This window comes from Balaenoptera acutorostrata, chromosome 6 (assembly GCF_949987535.1).
Source record: "Balaenoptera acutorostrata chromosome 6, mBalAcu1.1, whole genome shotgun sequence".
NCBI lineage: Eukaryota > Metazoa > Chordata > Mammalia > Artiodactyla > Balaenopteridae > Balaenoptera > Balaenoptera acutorostrata.
In genome coordinates, this window is record NC_080069.1 from 24,140,694 (window position 1) to 24,165,827 (window position 25,134).

At 38.8% G+C, this 25,134-nt stretch overlaps 2 protein-coding genes and 1 pseudogene across 5 annotated transcripts in view; all 3 read left to right on the forward strand.

Annotated features, from left to right (window-relative positions):
- Window positions 1–7,579, forward strand: part of LOC130708342 (serine palmitoyltransferase 1-like) — a 30,378-nt pseudogene extending 22,799 nt beyond the window's left edge.
- The window catches only part of LOC130708340 (serine palmitoyltransferase 1-like), a 179,389-nt gene that overhangs the window by 43,846 nt on the left and 110,409 nt on the right, over window positions 1–25,134 (forward strand). The gene's annotated exons all lie outside the window — the stretch shown is intronic.
- LOC130708341 (serine palmitoyltransferase 1-like) overlaps window positions 15,433–25,134 on the forward strand; it is a 29,685-nt gene continuing 19,983 nt past the window's right edge. For all 4 annotated transcript variants that reach the window (XR_009008563.1, XM_057547890.1, XM_057547889.1 and 1 more), the window contains exons 1-2: window positions 15,433–18,274; window positions 22,548–22,763. Coding sequence is in view for 3 of the 4 variants with exons in the window: in XM_057547890.1 (XP_057403873.1) it covers window positions 22,707–22,763 (57 nt within the window). In the remaining variant the exon portion in view is untranslated. The remainder of the gene's footprint in view (window positions 18,275–22,547; window positions 22,764–25,134) is intronic.

The window sequence follows — 25,134 nt, forward strand, 5'->3', positions numbered from 1 at the left end:
TGAACTTGCTTATTAGCTGAAACAGTATTTTTGTGGATCTTATTCTGTATGTAAGATCATGTCATCTGTGAATAGAGCTAGTTTTGCTTCTTCCTTTCCAAGGATGGATGCTTTTCTTTTTTTTTCTTGCCTGATTGCTCTGGCTAGAACTTCCAGTACAGTGTTGACTAGAAGTGACAAGAGTGAGTGTCCTTCCTGCTCTTTAAAGGGAAAGCTTTCAGGCCATCACCATTGAGTGTGATTTTAGCTGTGGGTTTTCCGTAAATGCCCTTTATCAAGTTGAGGAAGTTCCCTCCTATTTCTTATTTGTTGAATGCTTCTCTCATGAGAGGTTTGGGGTTTGTCAGATGCTTTTTCTGCATCAGTTGAGTTAATCATGTGGTTATCCTTCATTCTATTAGTATGGTGTATTACACTGATTTTTCTGTAATAAACCACCATTGCATTTGACCATTAAAATCTGAATCTCTGAGTCCATCAATTGAATAGGGATTCAAAATAAAGGTTTCATATCTTATTTTTTAAGTTTTTCACTATTTCTTGAGGAAATCTAGATACATCCTAAATGTCAATAAAAGAGATTTGTTTTCCTCTCCTTCCTTTTGTGAGTGTCAAAGACTGATAGAATAATGTAGGAGAGATAGTCGGCCACAAGATGTTAGAACTGTATGTTACAGGAGTACAATAATAAATCAGTACTGATGGGCAAATATACAGCCAGTGAAACAAAATGTAAAGTGTAGGAACAGATCAAGTACCTAAAGTACTGAGTATGTAAAATTACAGTATACAAATTAGGGTTTGACAAAAGGATTCCTGTTTTGTTTTACTTGTCTGTTTGTGTTCCAGTACTGGGATAATATTATTAAATATTTTCTAAAACATGGTTTTTAGAAACTATCTCACTCATATAATACCTCTTATTAATGGATGGGAAAGAATTAGTATTGAAAAGATGTAATTCTCCCCAAATTAGTTTGTTCATTGTTAATGAAAATTCAGGTAAAAGCCCAGTGAGGACCCCTCTCCCAATTTGATGTTGATTCACAAGATTAGCCTGTAAAATCTTTTTTTTTTTAATGAAAGCTTCTTTATTTATTGATTTATTTATTTTTGGCTGTGTTGGGTCTTCATTTCTGTGCGAGGGCTTTCTCTAGTTGTGGCAAGCGGGGACCACTCTTCATCGCGGTGTGCGGGCCTCTCAGTGTCGCGGCCTCTCTTGTTGCGGAGCACAGGCTCCAGACGCGCAGGCTCAGTAGTTGTGGCTCACGGGCCCAGTTGCTCCGCGGTATTTGGGATCTTCCCAACTCAGGGCTCAAACCCGTGTCCCCTGCATTGGCAGGCAGATTGTCAACCACTGCGCCACCAGGGAAGCCCTAGCCTGTAAAATCTTGATGGTTAAAAAATAAATTATCAGACGCATGATATGAGACATCAACCCATCTTATATATTTCTGTGCATTATTTCTATAGTTTCAGTGGAAAAAATCATAGTAATTAAACATTTAATAATTAAAATTATGATTCTGGGGCTTCCCTGGTGGCGCAGTGGTTGGGAATCTGCCTGCCAATGCAGGGGACACGGGTTCGAGCCCTGGTCTGGGAGGATCCCACATGCCGCGGAGCAACTAGGCCTGTGAGCCACAATTACTGAGCCTGCGCGTCTGGAGCCTGTGCTCCGCAACAAGAGAGGCCGCAATAATGAGAGGCCCGTGCACCGCGATGAAGAGTGGCCCCCACTTGCCACAACTAGAGAAAGCCCTCGCACAGAAACGAAGACCCAACACAGCTATAAATAAATAAATAAATAAATAAATAAATAAATAAATAAATAAATTAATCAAACTTTAAAAAAAAATTATGATTCTGGCACAAGAAGATTACATGAGCCATGGAAAGATTTAAGAGCCCAACTTCTCATGTTATATATATAAAAATTTAGTGGTTGATAATCACTGTATTTTAATTCAACTGTGAAACTTATCACATACATATCATAAAAGGGTAAATCAATTAAACACTAGGGGGAAAAATCTGTACATATGTTCAGCCTCCCAATGTATAAACCAAAAAATTTATGAAATAATTAGAAGAACATATAGATAAATATGCATCTAAACCTTAGATGGGAAAGGACTTTCTTATAAGCCGGAAAACAAAGGGGAAAAAAAAGATTAAAAAACATATTAATGAAAACTTTTTGTGGATTAAAAAAATGAATCTAAATTGGAATAGTGCCTCTGAGGGAAGAATATTTACAACATTTCCCTAGGAGTTTTTATGTATAATCAGACCAGTATTTAACAGATAGATTACATGTCTATACTCATAGTGTCTTAACAGTTCTTTCTTTAAAAATCGGCATTGTGCTGTCTATATTACTGAGTTAAATTGAATCATTTTAGAGCATCTAAAGTACAGTTAATTTTCATTATTCATTGTAGTTCTATAAAGTGTGTGTGTATATGTGTGTATGTGTGTGTGTGTGTGTGTGTGTGTGTGTGTGTGTGTATATATATATATTTATGTTCTATAAACCTGCTGCAAATACTGAATTACCAAATACTGAACTTTTGCTCCTAGGGCAAATACAGAGTTAGTTTTCTGCAACCCTCTAGTCACCACGTTTTCATCAGTTACTCAATACATAACCTTGTTTTATATGTGTTTCTGGGTAAAGACACCTTATTTAGTGTACATCGTTGATGTAGCCATATTGAACTCACAGCCGGCAGTGCTCTAACTCCGGCCTGAGTGCAGTTTATGTGACACACGCATGTTTTCCGTAAGGCACATCACAGCCTTCTTGCGCTGAGGCCCTCTGGGCCGAACTTCAGCGCTGTGCTTGGGGGCCATTGTGAACAACAGAATCACAAGGAAAAGCACAAAATGCGAAAAATGTGGCAGTAAACAGAATGTGAGAAGGACACTTGTTTGCAGTATAAGCTGAAGCAGTAGCCTGTTAACTCAGCTGGGAAGGTGCATTTCAGGTGACTCAAAGTTTTTCACCACCCTGCAAATATGCCCTAAGTATTGATTTGGAGGTTACAAATAAATTTTAGCAAGTAGGCAGATTCACAAATATGAATTTTATGAATTTTCAGTATTTTAAAGTTGTGTTTATTTACCACTTAGGTTAAGTTAAAATACAGATATAAAGCAAGGATCTTTCTGGAGGAAAGCCTTTCGTTTGGAGTCCTGGGGGAGCATGGCCGAGGAGTCACTGAACATTTTGGAATCGATGTAAGCTCTCCTTTTTTGGAACATTCCTTCATATAGTAACCATGCAGTTCCATCCTGCTGGGCAGGTTTCATGGGCACAAGACAGTGTTCCTCATCGATGTGCAGGGTGCAGCTTTGGTGTCTGTCACTTCACTGAGCCCACAGAGGATTGGGTCAGCCAGACCAGGGTCCCCATCTTCCCTTGGAACTCAGTGGCTAATCATAGAATTTGTGTTCTGTTTGCACGGTAACATTTGATCCCAGCTTTCCGTGTTTCTTCTCTAGAAACAGTTAAATTTGCCTTCCATTTTTTCTTTAAAACCAGTAAGAATTCTCTAAGTTGTCCTTTAGAAAGTATCATAGCAGTGAAAAGATGTTCTTTCTAATATTTAAAATTCTGTATTGTTATTTGTGTGTATGGGGGTGATTTATATATATATATATTAGAAATACCACCAGCATGGATTCACAAAGCCGCTCAAGGTCCCAGACAACTGGAGTGAGTTTTTTATGTTTTCTCTTGCTGAAAGGAAATGAGCCTCAACTAGCCCTACTCTTAGTGGGTTTTGCTCCTAGAGCCTCGGAGAGGAACAGTGTGGGCCCATCTGCAGAACCTGTCCTCACCGACCACTGTGTAACCTGCCCTTACCCACCGCTGTGTGGTTGATGTGAAGGAAGCTTTTCTCCAAATCTTGTGCATAAAAGTTTTGCAGCTTGTGTTAAAATGTTGAACTATAAAATATAAACTCACCTTAGATTATTTGCATCCCTCTACCCATACAGACCTAGAGAAAAATGTAGAGCAGAATGACTATCACACCAAGTTGACTGAAGCATACTCTTCAAAGACAAACTGACATTTGGCAATGAAATGCACTGAAGAATTTAAGATAAATGGAAATTAATTCAAGTAAAATTTACACCAGAGCAATTTTTAAGGCATGAAACTTTTAAAGAAGGAAAAAGCACTATCTAATTTCACTGTTCTCGTTTTCTCACTGCTTCCAGCAGTTGTCTCAGAGGTAGTATTTATAATGGCTTGAGTAAGAGTGCAGAATGTATGGACTTTATTTGGACCCTAATTCAAACAAATACTGTGAAAAACAAGCTTTGTGAGACAGAGATACTTGAACACTCAGTATTTGATATTAAGAAATTTTTCATTTTTTAAGTGTGGTAATGTTTTTGAAAGAGGGCATATCTTTTAGAAATGCACACTGAAATATTTATAGATGAAAACATGTAAAGTCTGAGATTTGCTCCAAAGAAATGAAGAGGGCAGTAGGGGGCTTATACGTGGAACAGGATTGTCCGTAAGTTGATAATTATTGAATCTGGTGATGGGGATTCTTTATACTTTTGTATATGTTTGAAATTTTTCATAATGAAAGGTTAAAAAAAAAGAAGAAGAGTGCGCAGGTTTCCTTGTTGGATCTGTGGAACACTTGGAAAAACACCAGATGTGATCTGACCAGTCATTATTATGGCCATCATTGAGTAATTACAGAATGGCTACTGTATGCAGGATGGAACTTGGTGCTGGGGGCTGGAGCAGACGGTGAGGACCAAAGGAGTGCTGAGACGTTGAGAAGGTCGTGGGTACTCAGGAGCCCAGTGGGCACATTAGGTTCATCCACTGCCCAGTTGGTCCACTTTGGTCAGAGCCCATGATGGCCTATTGCCATCATGTTTGGATAAATTGATTTCATTTTTGAAAAGGTGGAAAAGGTAAATGGAATGTAGTAGTTGTTCCAAAGTGCTCAAAACCCTGATAGATTTCTTTTTATTTATCTCAAGTACCTTCTATGGAGAAGGACAGCTGAGACCACTGTTTTAGCAAGGAAATGATCTTATCTTGTACCTCTGAATATGTTTAGTATCAAACAACTTTAGATTTCGTCTTTTATCTAGCTCTTCCACTGTGAATAAATTGTCGATGAATGATGGAATGGCAAAAACGTATAAAGTGAGATATCTTCAGAGGTGGGCTATGAAACATCAGTCCTTTTAACAATTGATTTTGTATGACTTACCCTTTATTTTCAAGGAGGTAGTTTGAATCCAGATGTTGACATTAGTGCTGAAATTTTGTCTCTAGGATTGACATTGGCCTTTTTTTTTCCCCTCCTTTTCTTTAAATTGAGAAATAACTCCCACTGTCCCTCTTTTCTGACAGATTGATGATATTGATCTTATCAGTGCCAACATGGAGAATTCACTTGCTTCTATTGGGGGTTTCTGCTGTGGCAGGTCTTTCGTAATTGACCATCAGGTGGGTTCTTTTTAAAAACAAAAGCAAAAACTGAAACCCGTTGCTCCACTGGTCAACTAAAAATGTAACCGCTATTACAAAATTTCATTCTAACTTAGTTTTTCACACAATTTTTATTTAGAAGTAGATTTGTTAAAGAATCATTCAAAATATTTACATTTAGAAATTATCTCCCTTTCTAAAAAAGTTTTGGTTTTGTTACATAACTTCTGTACATGCCTGGGTCTTAGCACCTCACCATTTGTACGTGCTATTTGGTAGGGAGTGCAGAGATTTGGTGCCTTTAGATTTTTTAGCCAAAGAAAAACAGAGCCAAAAATAGTGTTTATGTTTTATAACTTGTTTGTTTCTTCTCAGCGACTTTCCGGCCAGGGATACTGCTTTTCAGCTTCATTACCTCCCCTCTTAGCTGCTGCTGCAATTGAGGCCCTCAACATCATGGAAGAAAATCCAGGTATAACCTTTAAACCCAGGAAATCAAAGATATTTCAAGTCATGTTAGCCATGCTGCTGGTTTGCCTTTTTGGAGAAATTAGCTGGAGGAAATGATTTCCCAGACAAAGCTCTGGCTCTGAATTACATTATCTGGCAATTTATGGGAAAAATGATGGTGAAGAAGTTGTCCCTGCCTCAGGGTTTCCGGGTTAGAGTTTCTCTCATGTTTCTGGAGATGAAGCCAGAGCCAAAGCAAAGCTCGCTCCCTTGGTGGGCAGAGATGCCAGAAAAAGGAGGGACTAGCTCTGGGCCAGTCATCATTTAGTTTATCGGGTTTTTTTGAGAAATTAGCTGAAGTATGCTAATTTTTGGTACTTATAATTTTATAACTGTTGTCTAGTTTTCCCCATCAGCCTTTGATTCATGAGTTGGTGCTGAGGCCATACAGGTTTACCAACTATTAAAGCTTGCTTAATGGGCAGTCGACTCAATTTAAAATGTGGTTCTGGGCTGTGATAGCGCCTCCTCACCAAAGACTAAAAGGAAAATGGAAAAGCAGGCCTGGTATTTGTAATTTTAAATTTTATAAATTTCTAAAGATTCAGCATTGGTTTTAATTCAGAGAATCAGTAAAAGTGAGTGTTTCTGTGTGCACATTCATATACTTGTCAGATACCCTGCCACTCCTGTCTCCTCAGATCTTTCAGTTTGTGGATTTTCCTTAAAAGAAAGTGAAAATATCAAGAAGAGATCATAAACATGACTGCAGTGTCTATTTTTTTCCCAAATTGTTTAGGGTCCAGAAATATTTAATATATTTGTACCCTTTTGTTCTTGGCCAGATAATTTATAGTATCTTAATAAGAACAGAGCCATTGTTTTGTTGTGGAAAACTTCATCCCAGATTTTGCTGAAAGTTGGGTGAGCAGGTGCCAGCTAGTATATGCCACAGATGAAAGTTGGGGACCTTCAGAGGAGTTACTGGCTGTCTATTTATGTGTTATTAGTGGGCAGAAGGATTTGCTGCATTTTAAATTGATGAACTGGATCTTGAAAAACATTTTTAGATTAGTATATCCAATCTTCCAAGTGTACTATCAAATATATTTGTTTCCTTCAGGTATTTTTGCAGTGTTGAAGGAAAAGTACAAACGAATTCATAAAGCTTTACAAGGGTGAGTTTTATATATTTTCAACCAACTCAAAAGTTTATCTGCACAACATTTAAACAACTTGTGAAAAATTTTGAGTGTCACCTCTTTGGTTTTCAGTGCATTTAATAGGCTTGAGTCAGTTTGTCTAAATCGCAACTAAGAAACCAAAAACACAGTTCATTCAAATTTGTCTCTGTGTCTGAAACCAGAGCATCCATTTTGTCATTGTTTTAAAAAATCATAACTTTGTTTTTCTAAAAATGATACAAGCTCATTGGTAAAATATTACAGTAGTACAGAAGATAACAAAGATGAAAAGAAATAACAACATGCTGCCACCAGAAATAACCAGCATAAACACTGGAGAATTCCCACACATCTGTACGGGTAAAAGGATGTAATTAGATGACAGTGGGTTCATACTGTCCATGCTGCTTTTTAGAAAATTACTCATTTTTTTAAGTTACTTCAAGAAAAAGAAACAAGTGAAATCAAAGTGAACCTTACGAGTGTTCTGTCTACTTTTGTCTTAACTACACAAGAGTAGTTCTTTAAGATTCCTCTAGAATTGAGAAAAACATTGAGGCTAGTGACATCTTCAGGCAGATTTCTTATCTTACAGAAAATGATCTCACCTTGCCTGTGGTTTCTTTTTGCCTTTCCAAGTTGAAACCTGCCTTCTCAGTCGTGGAAGTCCTATCCCTATTGCCAGATATGGAAACTAGAAACTTTTCTAAAAAGGACAGTTAATAAATAAGCAGGTCACAGATGTTCCAGATAAAGTAGGGGGAGAAATAATTGAAGTCTGGGTCTGACTTATGATCCTAACAAAAGTTCTTGCATGATTTGTGGTAGAGAGATATTATTGTTTCCAGTTACATTAGCTTATGAAATCTTAATAAACCAGCTCAGCCTAGCACATTGGAGTCACTGTCAATTCATGAACACCTACCTCAGGTGCCCTTTATTCTATGAGTGTTAATGTGTTTATTTTTTAAGTCCAGTCCTCTACTTTTCCCAGCTCTCTCTCACTTTTTCTTCTCTCCAAAATCCCTAACCATCTGTCTCACTCCACCCGCTTTTAGCTGACAGCCTTGCCTCATGCTGTCACTTGGGAACTCCCTCATTTTCCCTCACAAACCTGTACACCTGCGGGTATCCGAACCAGTCTTCCCTCGTGTTATAGCCAAAGAAACGTTCCTCCATCCATCACAGCTCTCCTTTCTTAAGGACCGAGTGCCTTTGGTTGTCTCCTCTCCTTTCTCTTCAGTCTCTCCCCTTTCCTGAGTCATTTGATTAGCATTCAAGTACACTCTGCCCTATCTTGTCTTAAATTCTTCTTTCCCGTGACCCCATACTCCCCTCTAGCAACCAGCCCATTGCTCTGCTTCTCTTTGTAGCCAGTCTTTTTCCAGAGTTGTTTATGCCCTCTCCACATCCTCACCTCTCATGTACACTTGAAACTACTGAAACCCACCTCTACTCCTGCACCCTACCCAGTGTTCCTGTGACTACCGAGGGATGACTGTATTTTCTGATGTTAAAACATCCTTGCTTTCCTGAGTAAACCCCTCCTTGATTACAGTATATTTTTCTGCACTGTTAGTTAGGATTTTGAATTTTTATATCCATATTTATAATTTAAATGGGCCTATAATCTTTTGTTACAACAACCTAATATAACCTAGGAATCAATGTTGTGGTAGCCTCAATAAAGTATTGAGCAATTTTTCCACTTCCCTGCATTATGAAGCCATTGTATAAGACCAGGCTTGATTATTTGTTTCTTCAAAGTTGAGCAGGACTCCTCTGTAAGACTCTCTAGACTTGGGGCCTTTGGGCTGGGTGTAGTCTGTGATTCTCTCTCTTGTGTCTGTATTATTTCCCCTTTTTATTTTCTGTTTCTGTCGTTTTCATTCTTATGATAATCTTTCCAGGATTTTGCCCAGCACGTTTTTTTAAGTTTGATTTTGTTTGTTACTCATATTTTGTTTTCTTTGATTGATTTTTTTCCCTTATTTTTCTGCTTTCTTGTTTCATTGAATTGTGTTTTTTTACTCTTTTTTAGCTTTTTACATTTAGGTTATTGGTGTTATTATTTTCCAATAAATAGCTTAAAGATAAACATTTCAAAGGCAGTAAGTATTTTCAGTGTTCAGTTCTAAGTAATTTTTTTTAGTCTCCTCTAATCAGTGATTTGCTTCTCTCATCTCTGAGGTTGCATTTGGGAGAGGAAGTCAGCGGCCTATGCTACTTTGGGTCCTTGCTGGAATCTTGAAGAGCCCCTAAATTATAACAGATAATTATTCATGTCCAGCACTTTCCCCACACTAAGCACGTGATGGAGACCACGTCTGAATTGTTGATTGTTCTATCCCTAGGACCTAGACCAGTGTTTAGTATTTCCATTTGGTAAAATGGGTAAAGTAATATGGTAAATAATGTGCTCTCCAGAAGAGTTTTTTTAAGTATAACAGGCTCTGAAACACAGCTTCTAACTTTCTGAACTCAAGTTATAATTCTCTGTCCGTTTGGTTTTAGTTAAACTTTAATGCGACATTCAGCATCCAGGCAGCCAGAAAGAGAGCATTTTGTTTCATTCCTTCTCTCACCAACTTGCTCCACCTAACATGTGAGATGAGCCCATTTGATCGAATAGTCTTGGAGGGTACACGGCAAGCTCCAGGGCCACACTGTGAGGTCATGGAGAGGGAGGGAGGGAGGGAGGGATGGCGGGGCGGGGGAGAGAGAGAGAGAGAGAACCTAGCAAGAATCAGGGGCTCTGCCTTTGTTAGGGTCCCAGGTTGGGGTGTGTAGGGTTTTGCAGGTTCACTCTGTCAGGAGGAAGAAATTTTTCTCTACCCTTCTAGGTTCTTCTGGCTGGTCTAAGAATTAAATTGACATGAAACAGATTAACAGGAGAAAATCACAGAAAATTTTAATAACATGTATACATTGGAGAGACCCAGGAAAACCGCATAATTCACCAAAATGGCAGGAACCCTCACCTTACATATCATCTTCAGCTAAAGACAAAATAGGATGTTGGGGATAGCAGTTTGGGACTTCAAAGAGGGGGAAGGCAATTTACATGGAGATGGAAAAGCAACTGTTTGGTAAACAGATGTTTGCTGGCCATGCAGAGACAGTGAGACAGAGAGGAATTTTAAAAAACACACTGCTAGGTTCCTCCCTGTGTACACACCCAGTTCATACCATAGTTATCTATGGTGATAGCTCCCTTCCTGAAACAGGTCCTCTATCTACATTCTTTAGGCAGTTAGGAGGAAGGTCAAAGGTTCTTCCTGAGTCTTTTGGGCTTTGATTTTTTTCAGCTCAAAATAATCTGCATGCCAAAGAAACATTTTGGGGTGAGAAATTTTGCTCCTCTGTAGTCCCACTTTTGAAACTTCAGTTTCACAGTCCAGAAGTTAAGTTGATAGATTGCTTTATATCTCACTGAACCAGTATCTCAGTCCTGATCAGTTCAGTTACTCATTTCAGGAAGCAGAGATGCAGGTGGGCTCCCAAAGCTAGGCCTATAGGGTGTGAGAAGTTGGGTATTTAATAAGAGGCATTTCTACAGAGACAAAGGAAAAACAATGGTTAATGATTGGAGCAAGTTATAAACTCACTGTCTGAGTGAGTTCTGATTGCTGCCAGTGCAGAAGGTTTCTTGATGTCAGGATTGAAGCATCTTTTGCAGTTTGAAATGTCTCTGAGGATGTCATCAGGTGTTCAGGTAAACTTTCTGAGTGCCTTACACAGCAATAAGCACAGAGATGGTCTAAACATGGGCTATTGAGGTGTAACCTCTCTTAAGTTTATTCAAGTTGTTCAGTTTCAGTTCACAGGGCTTCAGGAAAAGGGCAGTTTTAGTTCTCAACGATTCCAAGTCCAAAGTGGGAGAAAAATTGGAAACATTAGTTTGAAAAGTTGTAGTAAAAGATTTGAGTAAACTAGAAGAATTCAGGATCCAGACCAGCTAACGAGTGGAAAAGCAAAACCTTGAAGACAATTAACAGAACTAGAATCTAATACCCATGACTGTGTATTAAAGTTCTACTGAAAAACAACTTTTTTCTCTAAAGTCATCCTCATTTCTAACAAAGATAGCTGAATTAACATTTAATTTGTTTGCCAAATAAATTTAGTTTCATTAAACCTAGCCTGATTACTTAAATCCAGAAAGAATAGTGATTGACCATAAAGACTATTTTAAATTTGCTTCACTGGAACTTTTCACAAGGAATCCCAGATTAAATTTTTATTAGCCTATGGAGGCCAGGAAGCCATGAAGCCACACCAAGGACTTGCCATCTGACTTGCCTGTAATACCTATATATTTGGGTGAATTCCTCTCTTCTTGAGGTCCCCCAAATATTCTGAGATTCTTGTGCCTGCCAGGAAGTGACCTTCCTTACTCACCTGGTAAGGCCACTGAGAACCTGTTAGCAGGGTACCAGGCTAACTTTCCAAGGGATTTTATGGCTCCCTAAAGTCAGCCTCAGTTCCTTAAGGCTGTCTGGTTGTATCTGATTCTATGCACATTCTCAAATATGACTTTCCAGCCAAAGCCATAGCCAAAGTTTCCAATTGGGTCCTGTTATAAGGGGAACAGATTCTTAGTGAACTTATACAAATAACTATATTGCCATGAAAATAAGAATACTCACGAAGAGTCTCCAAATTCTGGAGCAATCAGGTAGGGAGAAAAAAAGATAAATGTTTCAATGCTACTTACAAATGTATAATTTACCAAGTAGCTATAATATTGTCAGCTTAAGAGGAAAGATTTCCTTATATCTGGAAAGCAAAGATTAAAAAGCCTGTAATAGTTCAGATGAAAAATCATAAAACTTATGATCATGTTCATCAGTTCATTCAGTTTGGTATAATTAATTCTTATTGATCTTGATCTTTGTTAGCAGTTTTATGAAACCATCAGGGTTTTCATTAGAGTTCTGTAATTTCTTACTCAGTTAAGTATATGATTTGAAAGTTATCAGAAAGGTATATATGTCAAAAAATTCTTTCTATAAATCTTCTTGAACATGAAGCATTTTTGTAAAAGCATCAGAGTAAAACAGTAACTGTCTATAAATGACAAAATACTTAAAATGGTATGGTTAAAGATCTTATTATAATGCAATTGACAAGGAAATTTGGTTATTTCTGTGACATACAACATTATAAAATAATAACTAGAATTGTGATGGATATTATACCAGGACATATCTGAGTTTTAAGAATTTTATATAATTTCTATAACATTTATATTAGTAACATTCATTCATACAATATAACCTAAGGTTTATCTCAAATTATCACTCATTTGACAATGCTTTCCATGTAATTTAACATACCAAATAAGCCTAATAAGTTTAATATCTCTCTTTGAGATTTTTCAGGGGCCCTCTGAAAACCTCAAAGTTAGCTAGAGGTCAAAAAGACTTCATCTAGAATTTGATTTGGGGAAATTTGTCAAAGATATCAAAAGGTTTAAAACACTTGGTCAAATAGGATCATAGGTCACTGTGAAAGAATACTTATTCACTTAACCGAAGTGACAATAAGATATTTCAGGGGCTTCCCTGGTGGCGCAGTGGTTGAGAATCTGCCTGCTAATGCAGGAGACACGGGTTCGAGCGCTGGTCTGGGAAGATCCCACATGCCACGGAGCAGCTGGGCCCGTGAGCCACAGCTGCTGAGCCTGCGCGTCTGGAGCCTGTGCGCCGCAACGGGAGGGGCCGCGATAGTGAAAGGCCCGCGCACCGCGATGAAGAGCGGTCCCCGCACCGCGATGAAGAGTGGCCCCCACTTGCCGCAACTAGAGAAAGCCCTCGCACGAACCGAAGACCCAGCACAGCCAAAAATAAATAAATAAATAAATTAATTAATTAATTAAAAAAAAAAAAAAAGAATTGTTTAAAAAAAAAAATATTTCAAAGGCAAATACAGAAACTTACAACAGATTATTTAAAAGGTAAAGAAATTTTACAATCTGCTATCAAAAACAGATCAATATTGCAAGATAACTTTGTCCACTTAACAGAGAGAAAAATTCAAATTCTAGTTTTGAAACAGCTTAGTTTTAATATTAAAATTCATTCACTCAATTAAATTTATTATATTTATTCTAGATTTATTCTATTTTATTCTTAGCCAGTCCTAACCACGCACAAAAATTTTTCTCAGGGTTTCTTTTCCGTAAACCTCTATAACACCTTTCTTTTGTATATTCAAATTTTGTCTTATGCTTTCCCTTTCTCTCTCTCTCTCCTTTTTTTTTTAACTTCTTTTTAGGACAAAATTACTTGTTTTCCCCTTAAGAAAATGCATTTCCATTCCTTATACTTTTTTCGCCTTACATATAAAGATGTTTTCCGTATTAATTTTAATAATTTTAATTATTTATATTAATTAGAGTTCTTAACCCATAGAAACCTTAATTTCTAGTGAAAACTAAGGAGTGAGCAATTGTGACCTGTTTGTTATACCAGTATTTTTTGGTTGGCAAACATGTGAATACATTTCATAATTTCTAGAAACATACATTTCCTCATAACATAATAATTTTTTTTCAATGTGGTACATGACGTGTTTCTAATAAATCTAAACATATTCAGTTTTTCTGTAATAAGAAGACAAAAAGTAGGTACATTTATACTTGTTTAGCAATTAATATTTCAGCAATTTATCATATTTGGAAATGATCTAGACATTCGATGAATTTTCATCATTTAATTTAACTTAGCAAAACTGTACAGTTTTGTTACCAAATTATTTTGGAAGCTGTTTTTAAGATTTAGCTTACTTACATTTATCTACATCACTTGTTCCCCAAAATTATGTTTAGATCACCCTTGAAAACTTCAGGACACATTAGACAAAGTCGATCAACATCCCAAGCTATTTTTCTTGCTGGCAAATTTTGTATCAGAGATAACATAAACTTATTTGACTTTTAATACATTTTTTTTGGAATTATTTATTTATTTATGGCTGTGTTGGGTCTTCGTTTCTGTGCGAGGGCTTTCTCTAGTTGCGGCAAGCGGGGGCCACTCTTCATCGCGGTGCGCGGGCCTCTCACTATCGCGGCCTCTCTTGTTGCGGAGCACAGGCTCCAGACGCGCAGGCTCAGTAGTTGTGGCTCACGGGCCCAGCTGCTCCGCGGCATGTGGGATCTTCCCAGACCAGGGCTCGAACCCGTGTCCCCTGCATTGGCAGGCAGACTCTCAACCACTGCGCCACCAGGGAAGCCCCCTTGACTTTTAATAAACCTAGGTTGAATAAAAGTTTTACATTTAATGCTGACAACTCTAAACACATGCCTATTTTAATTGAACTGATAACCTTAAATTTACTTTTATTTGTTAAAGATTAATCCTGGATCACATGAACTTGAAAAATATTTGGGTTTGTTTCTATTACATTTAAAAATATTTAATTTGTAAGCACTTTTAAGCAAAGTAAACAGAGCTCTTTTACAAATTAATTTCAATAATACTATCAGAGGTAGAAAAAAATACCGTATCTCCAACATACACCACAGACATACAGACACAACCAGTGATCTCATAGCTTCATTTTAAAACTTCAGTCATGAATCAGGTATTACAATATTATAAAACTCACTAGTTTCTAAATAACAGTTGGAATAAGCTGTTTATCTGCTCAGAAGACTAAGGTTTTTTACTATTTGTGGAAGAGACTTTTAAGATTTGCATTTGTCCTTGAAAAATCTTTACAGAGAGTATGAATTAGATTTTGGGGCAAGGAAGTCTTTCCAGCAGGTTGTACTTTTTGAAAGCTCTCTTTCCCTCTTTTTTCCCCCTTTGGTTTCAGGTACTACCTGACTGAGGTCACAGGGCCCAGTCTTAGGCAATAATGAGCTGTGTTTACATTTCTGATTAGGTAGAGATTACAAGACAATGTTTTCAATTTCCCCAAAGAACTGGGTTGCTGCCTAAATGATATGAAAAGGCTGACTTGCTGGTCCCATTACATTTTCTTTCACTTGCTTCTTTATATCAAGGAGATTTCCAACAACTAAAATGGAAATCAAAATATTTCTATGTTCTAGAATTTCGGGGTTTATGTACCACATCTTTAAAAAATCTGCACAAGGCATTCAACAAAGGCCCTCTATCTGAGTGCATAAGTCAACCCTAAACCAGTTCACCCTAGGGATAAAAATCCTCCGCTACTACTCCTGTCAACCCCCAGTTTCCACCTTACACTACGTGGGATCAGGCAACCCTATTGACTTCTTTTATATGTTCAATTCACGTACGACGTTGCCCAAAAGGTGGATTTATATGGCCTGTCTTAACAATACCAGGCAGGGGAAGCATTCCACAGTGAGACACAAAGTTCACTCCCACAAAACAATCAGGCAAAAGAGACACAATCATTTTACATAAAGCCCATTCAAATATTCCCATTTTCTCCAAACTGAGGTAAATAGAGCAGACTTGTTTGGGGCCCTTTAATGTTGGGGGGATGAGTAGGGGAGTAAGTACCCACATCAGTGTTTGTTTTATATATCACACTTCTTAATAATTATCAAAAGATTTTCATTCCTCTGTGATGAATCCCATGATTCTTCCTTTTTTGATTCCTCTTTATTCTGCCTCTAGCAATATTTGTTAGACGTAGGTTGTTGTGAGGTTGCCCCTGAGCAGAGCTATTTACTTAGGTGGCAGCTGCCATTAAAAGTGCTAAAGAAATTCAGGCAGGGCAAACTTGACTCAGAGCAAAGTGTCAGGTTTGCTTTCTCACCACTCAAGTGGCTTATTTTTCCTTGTTAGACCCTAGCTGATACATTGCTTCTAAAATGATCCCATCAATCAATTTTCAAAGAGCTGGCAGAGAAATCCTGGCAAATGCAAGCCAGAGCATGTCTCTCTTCTGTTCAGAACCCTCCAACAGCCCCCATGTCATCTGGGAAATGGCAGAGTCCTGAGAGCGACCTACAATCCCCATAAGACCAGGCTTCTTCCTCACTCCTAACCTCACCTCCTACTCTTCTGTCCTCTGGCTCAATCCAATCCAGCCAGATTGGCCCCTCATTCTGCCTTGAGCATTCTGAGAATGCTCCAACCTTAGGGCCTTGCACCTGTTAGTCTCTCTACCTGCAAAGTTCATAGGAGCTGAGAAATTTTTGTAGTGTGTAGCACAAAAGACAATAGTATTGACTAGGTATCTGCATGGCTAGCTCTTTCATTTGCAACTAGGATTTAAGTCAAAAGTTAACTTCTCAGTAAGCCTTCCCTGGTCATCCGATCTAAAATATCAACCTCGCAAACAATTTATAATCCCCTTCCCTGCTTTATTACTTTCTCTCTAGCATTTATCACTATCTAAGACACTATATATTTTCCTTGTCTGTCTTGTTTCTTTCTGGTTCCCTTAGTAGGATATAAGCTCCAGGAAGAAAAAGATCTTTGAAGATTTTGTTCACTTCTTTGTCCCTATCTCCTTAGGCTTATAGTGGGTACTGGTTAAATATCAGTTGAAAAAGTAAATGAAAAGAAAATGTAACCTCATGAAAGAAGAACTGACTGTTATGAATAAGAAATAATGAGCCAACTGAATTGCTACATTCACCAGAACAAAATACCACAAAACTACAGTGAATTAAAAAAAACATGGTGCAAACCACTTAATGGCAAAGGAATAGTATCTAGATTACACAAAGAACTCTTAAAACTGAACAGTTAACATAAAATCCAGTTGGAAAATGGGCAAAAGACAGAAATAGACATTTTACCAAGGTTGATATACAGACCTCTCTCATCCTTATTTAATAACAAATAAACATATGAAAATTGGAAAATGCAAATTAAAACTACAGTGAGATATAATTACATACCTATCAGAAAGGCCAAAGTAAAAAATTGTGACAACACCTGGTGAGGATGTAGAGAAACTAGATCACTGATATGTTGCTGAGGGGAAAGCAAAATGGTACAGGCACTCTGCAAAATAGTTTGGCAGGTTTTGTAAAACTAAACATAAAATTACCATATGACCCACCAACTTCACTCCTGGGTATGAATCCCAGGGAAATGAAAGTTGATGTCCACACAAAAATCTGTACACAAATCTTAATAGGAGCTCTAAAACTGGAAACTACTCAAGTGTCCTTCAACATGTGAATGGCCTAACAATGAGCAGAGCTAACAATGGCCTAACAATGACCTAACATCCATATCACAGAATACCACTCAGTAATGAAAAGGGAAACACGATTGATACATGCAACTTCCTGGATGAATCTTAGGGAATTACGCTGAAATTTCAATGCCAATCTTAAAATTTCCCCTATGGTATGATTCCATTTATATAAAATTCTAAAAATGCAAAATTATAGAAATGGAGAACAGATTAGGGGGTGTCAGGGGACAGAGACTGAGGAGGGAGAAGGGGAAGTGGGTGTAGCCATAAAAAGGCAAAATGAGGGATCCTTGTGGCAAGGGAATGCTTCTGTATCCTGACTGTATCAATGTCAGTATTCTGGTTTTAATATTGTACCATAGATTTGCAAGATGTTATGATTGAAGAAAACTGGGTAAAGGGGACATGAGATCTCTCTGAGTTATTTCTTACAACGCCATATGGACCTGAAAATATTTCAAAATAAGTAATTTATTTTTTTTAAGTAATATTGTATCAGAATGGGCACAAATAAAATAGATTAATGGAATCAAATAGATGCTCCAGAAACAAACTCTATCAAGTTTGGTTTTCCAGAAGCAGACTACGAGGCAAGGATATGTGTGAAAATGATTTGTTAAGAAGCATTCTCGGGAAAAACTGGTGGGAGAGATTGGTGGTAGGATCAGAAAAGAAAGGAGGCTGTAGTAAGTTGAATAGTGGCCCCCAAAGACATGGTTTTATCCCAATCCTAATCCTACATTGTAAATGTCACCTTATTTGGAAAAAGGGCTGTAACAGTTGTAATTAAGGATTCTAAGATGAGATCATCCTAGATTATCCAGATGGGTCCTAAATCCTGTGACAGTATCTTTATAAGAAACACAGAGGAGACATACACAGAGAAAGAGGAGAAGACCATGTGAAGATGGAGATAGAAATAAGAGTGATGCAGCCACAAGCCAGGGAATGAATAGAGCCACCAGAACCTGGAAGAAGAAAGGACACATTCTCCCCTAAAGCCTTCAAAGTGAGTACAGCCCTGCAAACAGCTTGATTTTGGATTTTTGACCTCTCAGAATATAAGAAAATAAATTTCTCTTTTTTTTTCTCCCACCCCATTCGTGGTAATTTCTTATGACAGCCCTAGGAAACTAATACAGATTTTGGTACTAGGAAGTGAAGTGCTGCTGTAACAAATACCTAAAACCATGGAAGTGGCTTTGGAATTAGGTAATGGATAGAGGTTGGAAGAATTTTGAGGTGCATGAGAGAAAAAGATTTGAAGAGTCTGCAAGTAGAAATATGGGCTTTAAGGATAATCCTGGTGAGATCTCAGAAGAAAGTGAAGAGCATGGTAGAGAAAATGTCTGTCATCTTAGAGAATGGGGATCCCATCATGACCAGAATGTTAGTAAATATGGATGTTAAAGTCCTTTCTGTTGAGGGCTCAGAAGGAAATGTGGAACATGTTATTAGAAACTAGAGGAAAGGCAATGGTGGTGATACAGTGGCAAAGAACCTAACTGAATTGTGTCCTGTAGCTACGGTGGAAAGCAGAACTTTTAAGTAATGAACTTGGATAATTAGCTGAGGAAACTTCTAAGCAAAGTGTTGAAAGTGTGGTCTGGTTCCTTCATGCCGTTTCTTCAAAAATATGAGAGGAAAGAGGTAAATTGAGGAAGGAACTGTCAGGCAAAAAAGAACACAGCACTTGATGACTTGGGAGGTTCTTGGGTTATCCATATTGCAAAGGATGAAAAAATTAGTAGAGTCACTGTTGGGAAAGTATGCTCTGGAGAGAGGGCCAAGGATGCAGCTGGACAAACTTTTTGTAAAGAGATTAACTATGTGACTCATGGATCCACTCAATCATCTCAGCAGAGCCAGAAGTAGAGACGGGGTTATTCAGACAAGATCTCTGGAGGACTCTCTGTTTATGGCACAGTCTCATGACGTACATGGGAGACCCACAAGGTTTCTGAGAATGCTGTATCAGCAGAAACACGGTCAGCTTGGCCTGAAGGGACAGAGACAGGACAAAGTGAAAGAGTGCTGTTGAATTTCCAGAATTCTGTTGAATTTCCAGAGTTCTACAGGGCTGTTAAAGCTTCTTAGCTATAAGCATATGCTCCCCTTCAAGAAAAATGAAGAATGACTATAAGGGCAGAGCCATGGACTCAAGAGGTAGAAGCTGGAGGTGTAGGAGCAGAGACCTACCAATCTACCATAGGTGCAGAGGCCTATGGAGCTGTGTGCCCAGATGATGTAGCTTCATAACACAGAATTATTCTCAGGTCTTGAAACAAAATGAAACTGGCCCTGCTGGATTGCTAACTTTCTTGGGACTGATGACTCCTTTATTCCTTGCATTTTCTCCCTTTTGGAATGGAAATGTCTATCCTATTCCTGTCCCACCCTTGTATTTTGTGTGTGACCTTCTGGCTTTACAGGTCAATAGATGGAGGATTTTGCCGTTGGATGGGTTATACCTAGAGATTCATTCATATCTGATTTAGATGACTTAGATGATGAGATTTTGGACTTTTTGAACTGATTTAGATGAGGGTTGAAACTTGTGGAAATGTTGGAACGGAGCAAATGTATTTTGCATGTGGGACAGATGTGAATTGTGGGCCAGAGATTGGACTGTAGCTGAGATGAATGGTGGGCCCCCAAAGTACATGTCCATGTCATAATCTCTGGAACCTGTGAATATGGTCTTATTTGGAAAAAGTTTCTTTGCAGATATAATTAAATTAAGGCTCTTGAGATGACATCAGCCTGGATTATCAGGATGGGTCCTAAATCCAATGACAAGTGTGTGTAAAGAGACACATATAGGACAGAGAAGATCATGTGAATACAGAGGCAGAGATTGTAGTTGTGCAGTCACAAGCGAAAGAATGCCAGGAGCCACCAGAAGCTGGAAGAGACAAGGAAGGATTATTCCCCAGAGTCTTTGGAGGGAGTGCAGCCCTGTCGACAACTTGATTTTGGACTTCTGGCCTCCAGAACTGTGAGAGAATAAATTTTTGTTGTTTCAAGCCACCCAGTTTCTGATAATTTGTTATGGCAACCTTAGGAAAATAATACAGGGACCATGCAAGAGTGCAAAAGCCTGCAAGGTTCCACAGGGTACCCATTCCAGTGATCTATTGTAGCAGATAACTTCCACATAGCAACCAATCCCAAAGCAGTGGCTTAGGACAATAACAATCATTTGTCTTGCTCACAAATTTTGGGGTTGTCTGAGCTTAGCTAGACATTTTTCACTCAAAGTCTCTCAGGTGGTTGAACCAGAGGGTGATTAGAGCCAGGGGCATCTTGAAGGCAACTTCCCTTACATGTCTGGCACCTGGACTGGTAAGACTCAAACAGCAGGGGGCTGGAGCAGGTGGGGTCACTTCGCCATCTCTTTTCCTGTGTATGAGGTACCCACATGATCTCTCCACATGGCAGCAGCAATCTACTGTAGAAGTTGTCACAAGGTACACCCAGATTCAAGCAAAGAGAACATAGACTCTACCTCTTGATGGGTGTGTCAAAGAATTTGCACACAGTACCCTTGACTCAATCTAGAGGAGATGGTGAGGTTCACCCCTTCGAATTGTCTTGCTCTGTGCGGCCAGGAAGCTCCAATATTTTACACCCCAGCAACCATCAGTCACCCACCCAGTAAAGGGCTGCCTGAGAAAACATGTTCTCAGATCCTTCCAGTTCTCCATGAGAGTAGGAAACATGGGTTCTGGCAGCCTGAAGGTAGGCCTCTGAAAATTGCAGGAGCTGGCTGTTGGGAGTGAATGCACCTGGGCGAGGCAGCGTGCGCAAGCGTGGTACTGGATCCCAGGGCACCAACATCATCGGGTACATAGTGGCAACTTCATGTGCAGTGCATAGTGCTGGTGCCATTTCACAGAATTTGGGAAAATCAGGATTACTCAGATAAATGGCACTGAGAAAAATGGTTATTCCTTTAGGAAAAAATAAAGGCCCATACCTCTCATCATACAAAAATATAATTTCCAGAATAATTAAAGAGCTAACTATGAACAACAAACTGAAGCATGGGAGGAAAACCTAAGTGTGGTGAAGATGGTCTTTCTAAGCAAGATACAAACCCACAGGCAATAAAGGAACAGACTGACACATTACATAAAAATTAAAATATAGGTATGACAAAAGACAATGTAAACAACTAGACAGAAATTGGGCAAAAATAATTGTCACATATGAAATAGGAAAATATAAGATATTCAGAATGCATAAAGAACTTCCATACATCCATTAGAAAGTGAAAAATAACTAATAGAAAACTGGGCAAAGAATATGAATTGATGATTCACAAACGGACTACAAATGTCAATAAACATATAAGAATAACCATGAATAATTTTACTTTCCAGCAGCAGGGAAAGTAAAATTCAGTGGAGACATTTTATCTCCATTAAATTAAATTGGCCAAAAATTTTAAAAGATTGATAATATCCATCATGAGATAGAGTGTGAATACACTTTCAAACATTTAAAATTGGTTGAGCCATTCTGGAGAGCAGTATGGCAGTATTTATCGACATTAGCGTGCATATTGAGTAAAATTCGACTTCGAGGAAACTTGTCAGATATACCCCAACACGCACAGAAAGACAATAGGGCACATCAATGTTTACTGTAGCATTGTTTGTAACAGGTGAAAAAGTAGAAAAAACCTAAGTGTTCACCAATAGGAAAATGTTTAAATAAAACGGAAAGAGAAATACACATAACAAATTATTCCAATCAATAGGCTTCTTCGTTGATTAAAAACACAAGATTTATAGCCAAAAAAAGAATGGAAGAAAAGCAATTGTAGAACAATATTGTCCCTATGCTCCCGGTTATATTGAAGAATTCCAACCGAAGTGTGTGTGCACACCACGTTGGGATACAGAGGCTCTTGAAGGTTCCACACCAAACTCCTATATGGCTTAACACCTGCAAATCCTTAGGCTAGGCTTTATACACAGTAAGTGCTATATAAGAGTTGTCTATTTTTTTTTACGATAATGCATTCCTGCATTACTTATGTAATTTAAAAGTAAAGAATATGTTTGCGATTGCATTAATAACTCCCTGCACCAAACTGCCTAACAAGCGCGAGGACCATTCATTAAAATCTCTCCATCCTGAGAGCCTAGCACGGGGTCTGGCACATAAGGGCCACGTTGTGAACACCTGCTGCGGGGACCAGCCTGCCGCTTCCCACCCCTCCCCGCACCCAAGCGAGACCTCAAGTTGACCTTCCACCCCGAAACTTTCCTCAGCCAGCGCAGCCACCGGCCGCCCAGTACGCAGGCGCGAGAAGGCGGGGCCCAACTCACGGCAGCCCCGCCTTCCGGGCGTGTAGACGTCACTGGACCGCGCCGCGCAATATCTGACGTGCCTGCGGCCCGCCTGCCGGAAGGAAACCCTGGCGGCTAACTATGGCGACGGTGGCGGAGCAGTGGGTGCTGGTGGAGATGGTCCAGGCGCTCTACGAGGTGAGCTTGGCGGCCCCAGGGGTCCACGACCACACCCAGCCCTGGGGAGGTGGGACGTTTTGTGTGGATTTTTGGTCTGAGGCCTGGGCAGGCCTGGCCCGGTTACGCCCGGACCCCCGGCGTCCCTCGCTGGAAAGGCTCATAGGCGCACCCATTTCCCAGTGGCGGAATGTAGGGAGGCACGGGCGGGAGCCGGAGCCGGGGGTCTCGTATTGCGCTGCTGCGAGCGCGGAGCCCTCTCCAGGTCCTGCCCGGATACAGGAGAGAGGCTAGTCAAAAACAAGAGCTGGGACTGATGGTAAAACGGAGTGATGAAAGTAGAGTGGAAAATCTCAGTCTGGAGAGGTCCCAGGGAAGACAAGTTCTCGGAACTGTGGAGCAGGGAATAGGGGAAAGAATTGTAATAAGTTGGACTTTGTTTTTGTTGGGACGTGGGGTTAGAAAGGAAGCCGAATGATTTAGGTATGTGAAATAGTTTGTCATTCTTCCCGCCTACGTCCCATCTTCTGTCTCGTAAAGATAAAATTATTTTAGTAAAAATCTAAAGAAAGACCAGTTCGGAGCTTTTTTGAAAGGCCAGCTGTTTCAAGTAGGTAAAATAATATGAAATTTAAATGTCAGTCTTGGAGAATGTTCATTCATTTGACATTTAGTGAGTTTCCATGCACTGTGCAATGGAACTTTCTGCGTGTTCTCTGAGCTGTTCAGTACAGTAGCCCACTAACCACATGTGGCTGTTAAGCACTTGAAACGTGGCTAGTGCAACTGAGGGGCTGAATTTTTCATTTAATTTAATTTAGATGTGTATTGAAATAGTTGAATGATGCTAGTGACTACAGTATTGGACAGCAGAGATCTAGATGCTAGGAATAGTGCAATGAGGGAACAGGTAGAAGTCCCTGTGCTTACAGAGCTTACATTCACTTAAAGTGAATCTGTTTTCTTTTGATAATTTTCTTAAAACTTAATATAGCGTTTACTGGTAAGGGTGATGATGCAAGATGTATTATTGCAAAACCCATCAGGACTTTTTGAAAAAAAAACAGGAGAGCAAATAGAGCTTAGGTGATGTCCAACCTTAGGTAGATTATAGTGACTAAGAAGAACCACTAAAATCTAAGATTTCTTTCTTAGAAATGAATAATTTCTACTATATGTTGTTGCTGCCTTTTTGAAGACTGCCCTTTGACTATGTAACTTCTCATACCCTGATATTGACCATGAGTGAGACTTGAGAGAAGGTCTCCTTGATGTAACATTTCCTAGGGAAGAAAAGAAGCCACATTTGTGATTTTTATTATTTCAGTAGACATTTCAACTTTTCTTAGGATTTCTTTGTGGAGTGGAATGTTTAGTGACTTGGACTTATGTTTGTCAACTATAATCCAATTATTGATAAAACCAAAAGGATTTTTTTAGTCGAGTCCTCATTCTTAAATGAATTATAGTCAGGAGGGATCAGCAAATTTTAAAAATAGTCTTAGATTTCTGGTTTTGCTTCTAATTTCTGTGCACAGTGTATGCAGAATTTGAGGAGTCTTGCTGTGTACCCATACATATGTAACATGTATGTAGTTTTAAAGTTATTTGTCCAATGACCTGAAAGTTTATTTATGAAATAGTCAGCAGTTTCCCTGGTCCCCGCTTCTGAACTTTTTTAACTATTGTGAATCATCATTGCTTTTTTTTTGTCTAATGTTTGAAAATAATTTGTAGTTACGTTTCTAAATACCTCTTTTTTTTTAACATCTTTATTGGAGTATAATTGCTTTACAATGGTGTGTTAGTTTCTGCTTTATAACAAAGTGAATCAGCTGTACATGTACATATCTCTTCCCTCTTGCATAAATACCTCTTTTAAATGACTTTTCAATGACAACCTATTGGAATGTAGCACCCGATAACTGACTTATGGAGGTTTAGTTGATACCTGGAATCTTTTATATGCACTTACTGTATCTAGTTGTGTAAGACATAGAAGTCAGCCTGGCTTTTATCCTGGAAATGTTCAGTTGAAAAGAAGACCTGATGTGGATAATTTCATTAAAGTACCTTTGTGGATGTTGACATGGAACACACTACATACTTTCGGGGAACTGTGGTAGAAAAGAGACCTGCTATTTCTTTAAGCACTTATAAAGTCTTTTTTTCTCTGCCACGTTCCAAGGAGAATTTAAAGAGGCCTATTGGGGATACAGGAAATATAGTAAGTTGTGCAAAAGTCTTTGAGAATTATGGAAACTGGTGTCCAAATAATTCTCAATTTATCCATGGTATGTGGGGGTTGTAGAAGGCTTGTGAAGCTGTGAAATGTTTGTTACAGTCATTTCCCACCAGTAAAAATATAAATTACCTGAAGGATCTGATAGTT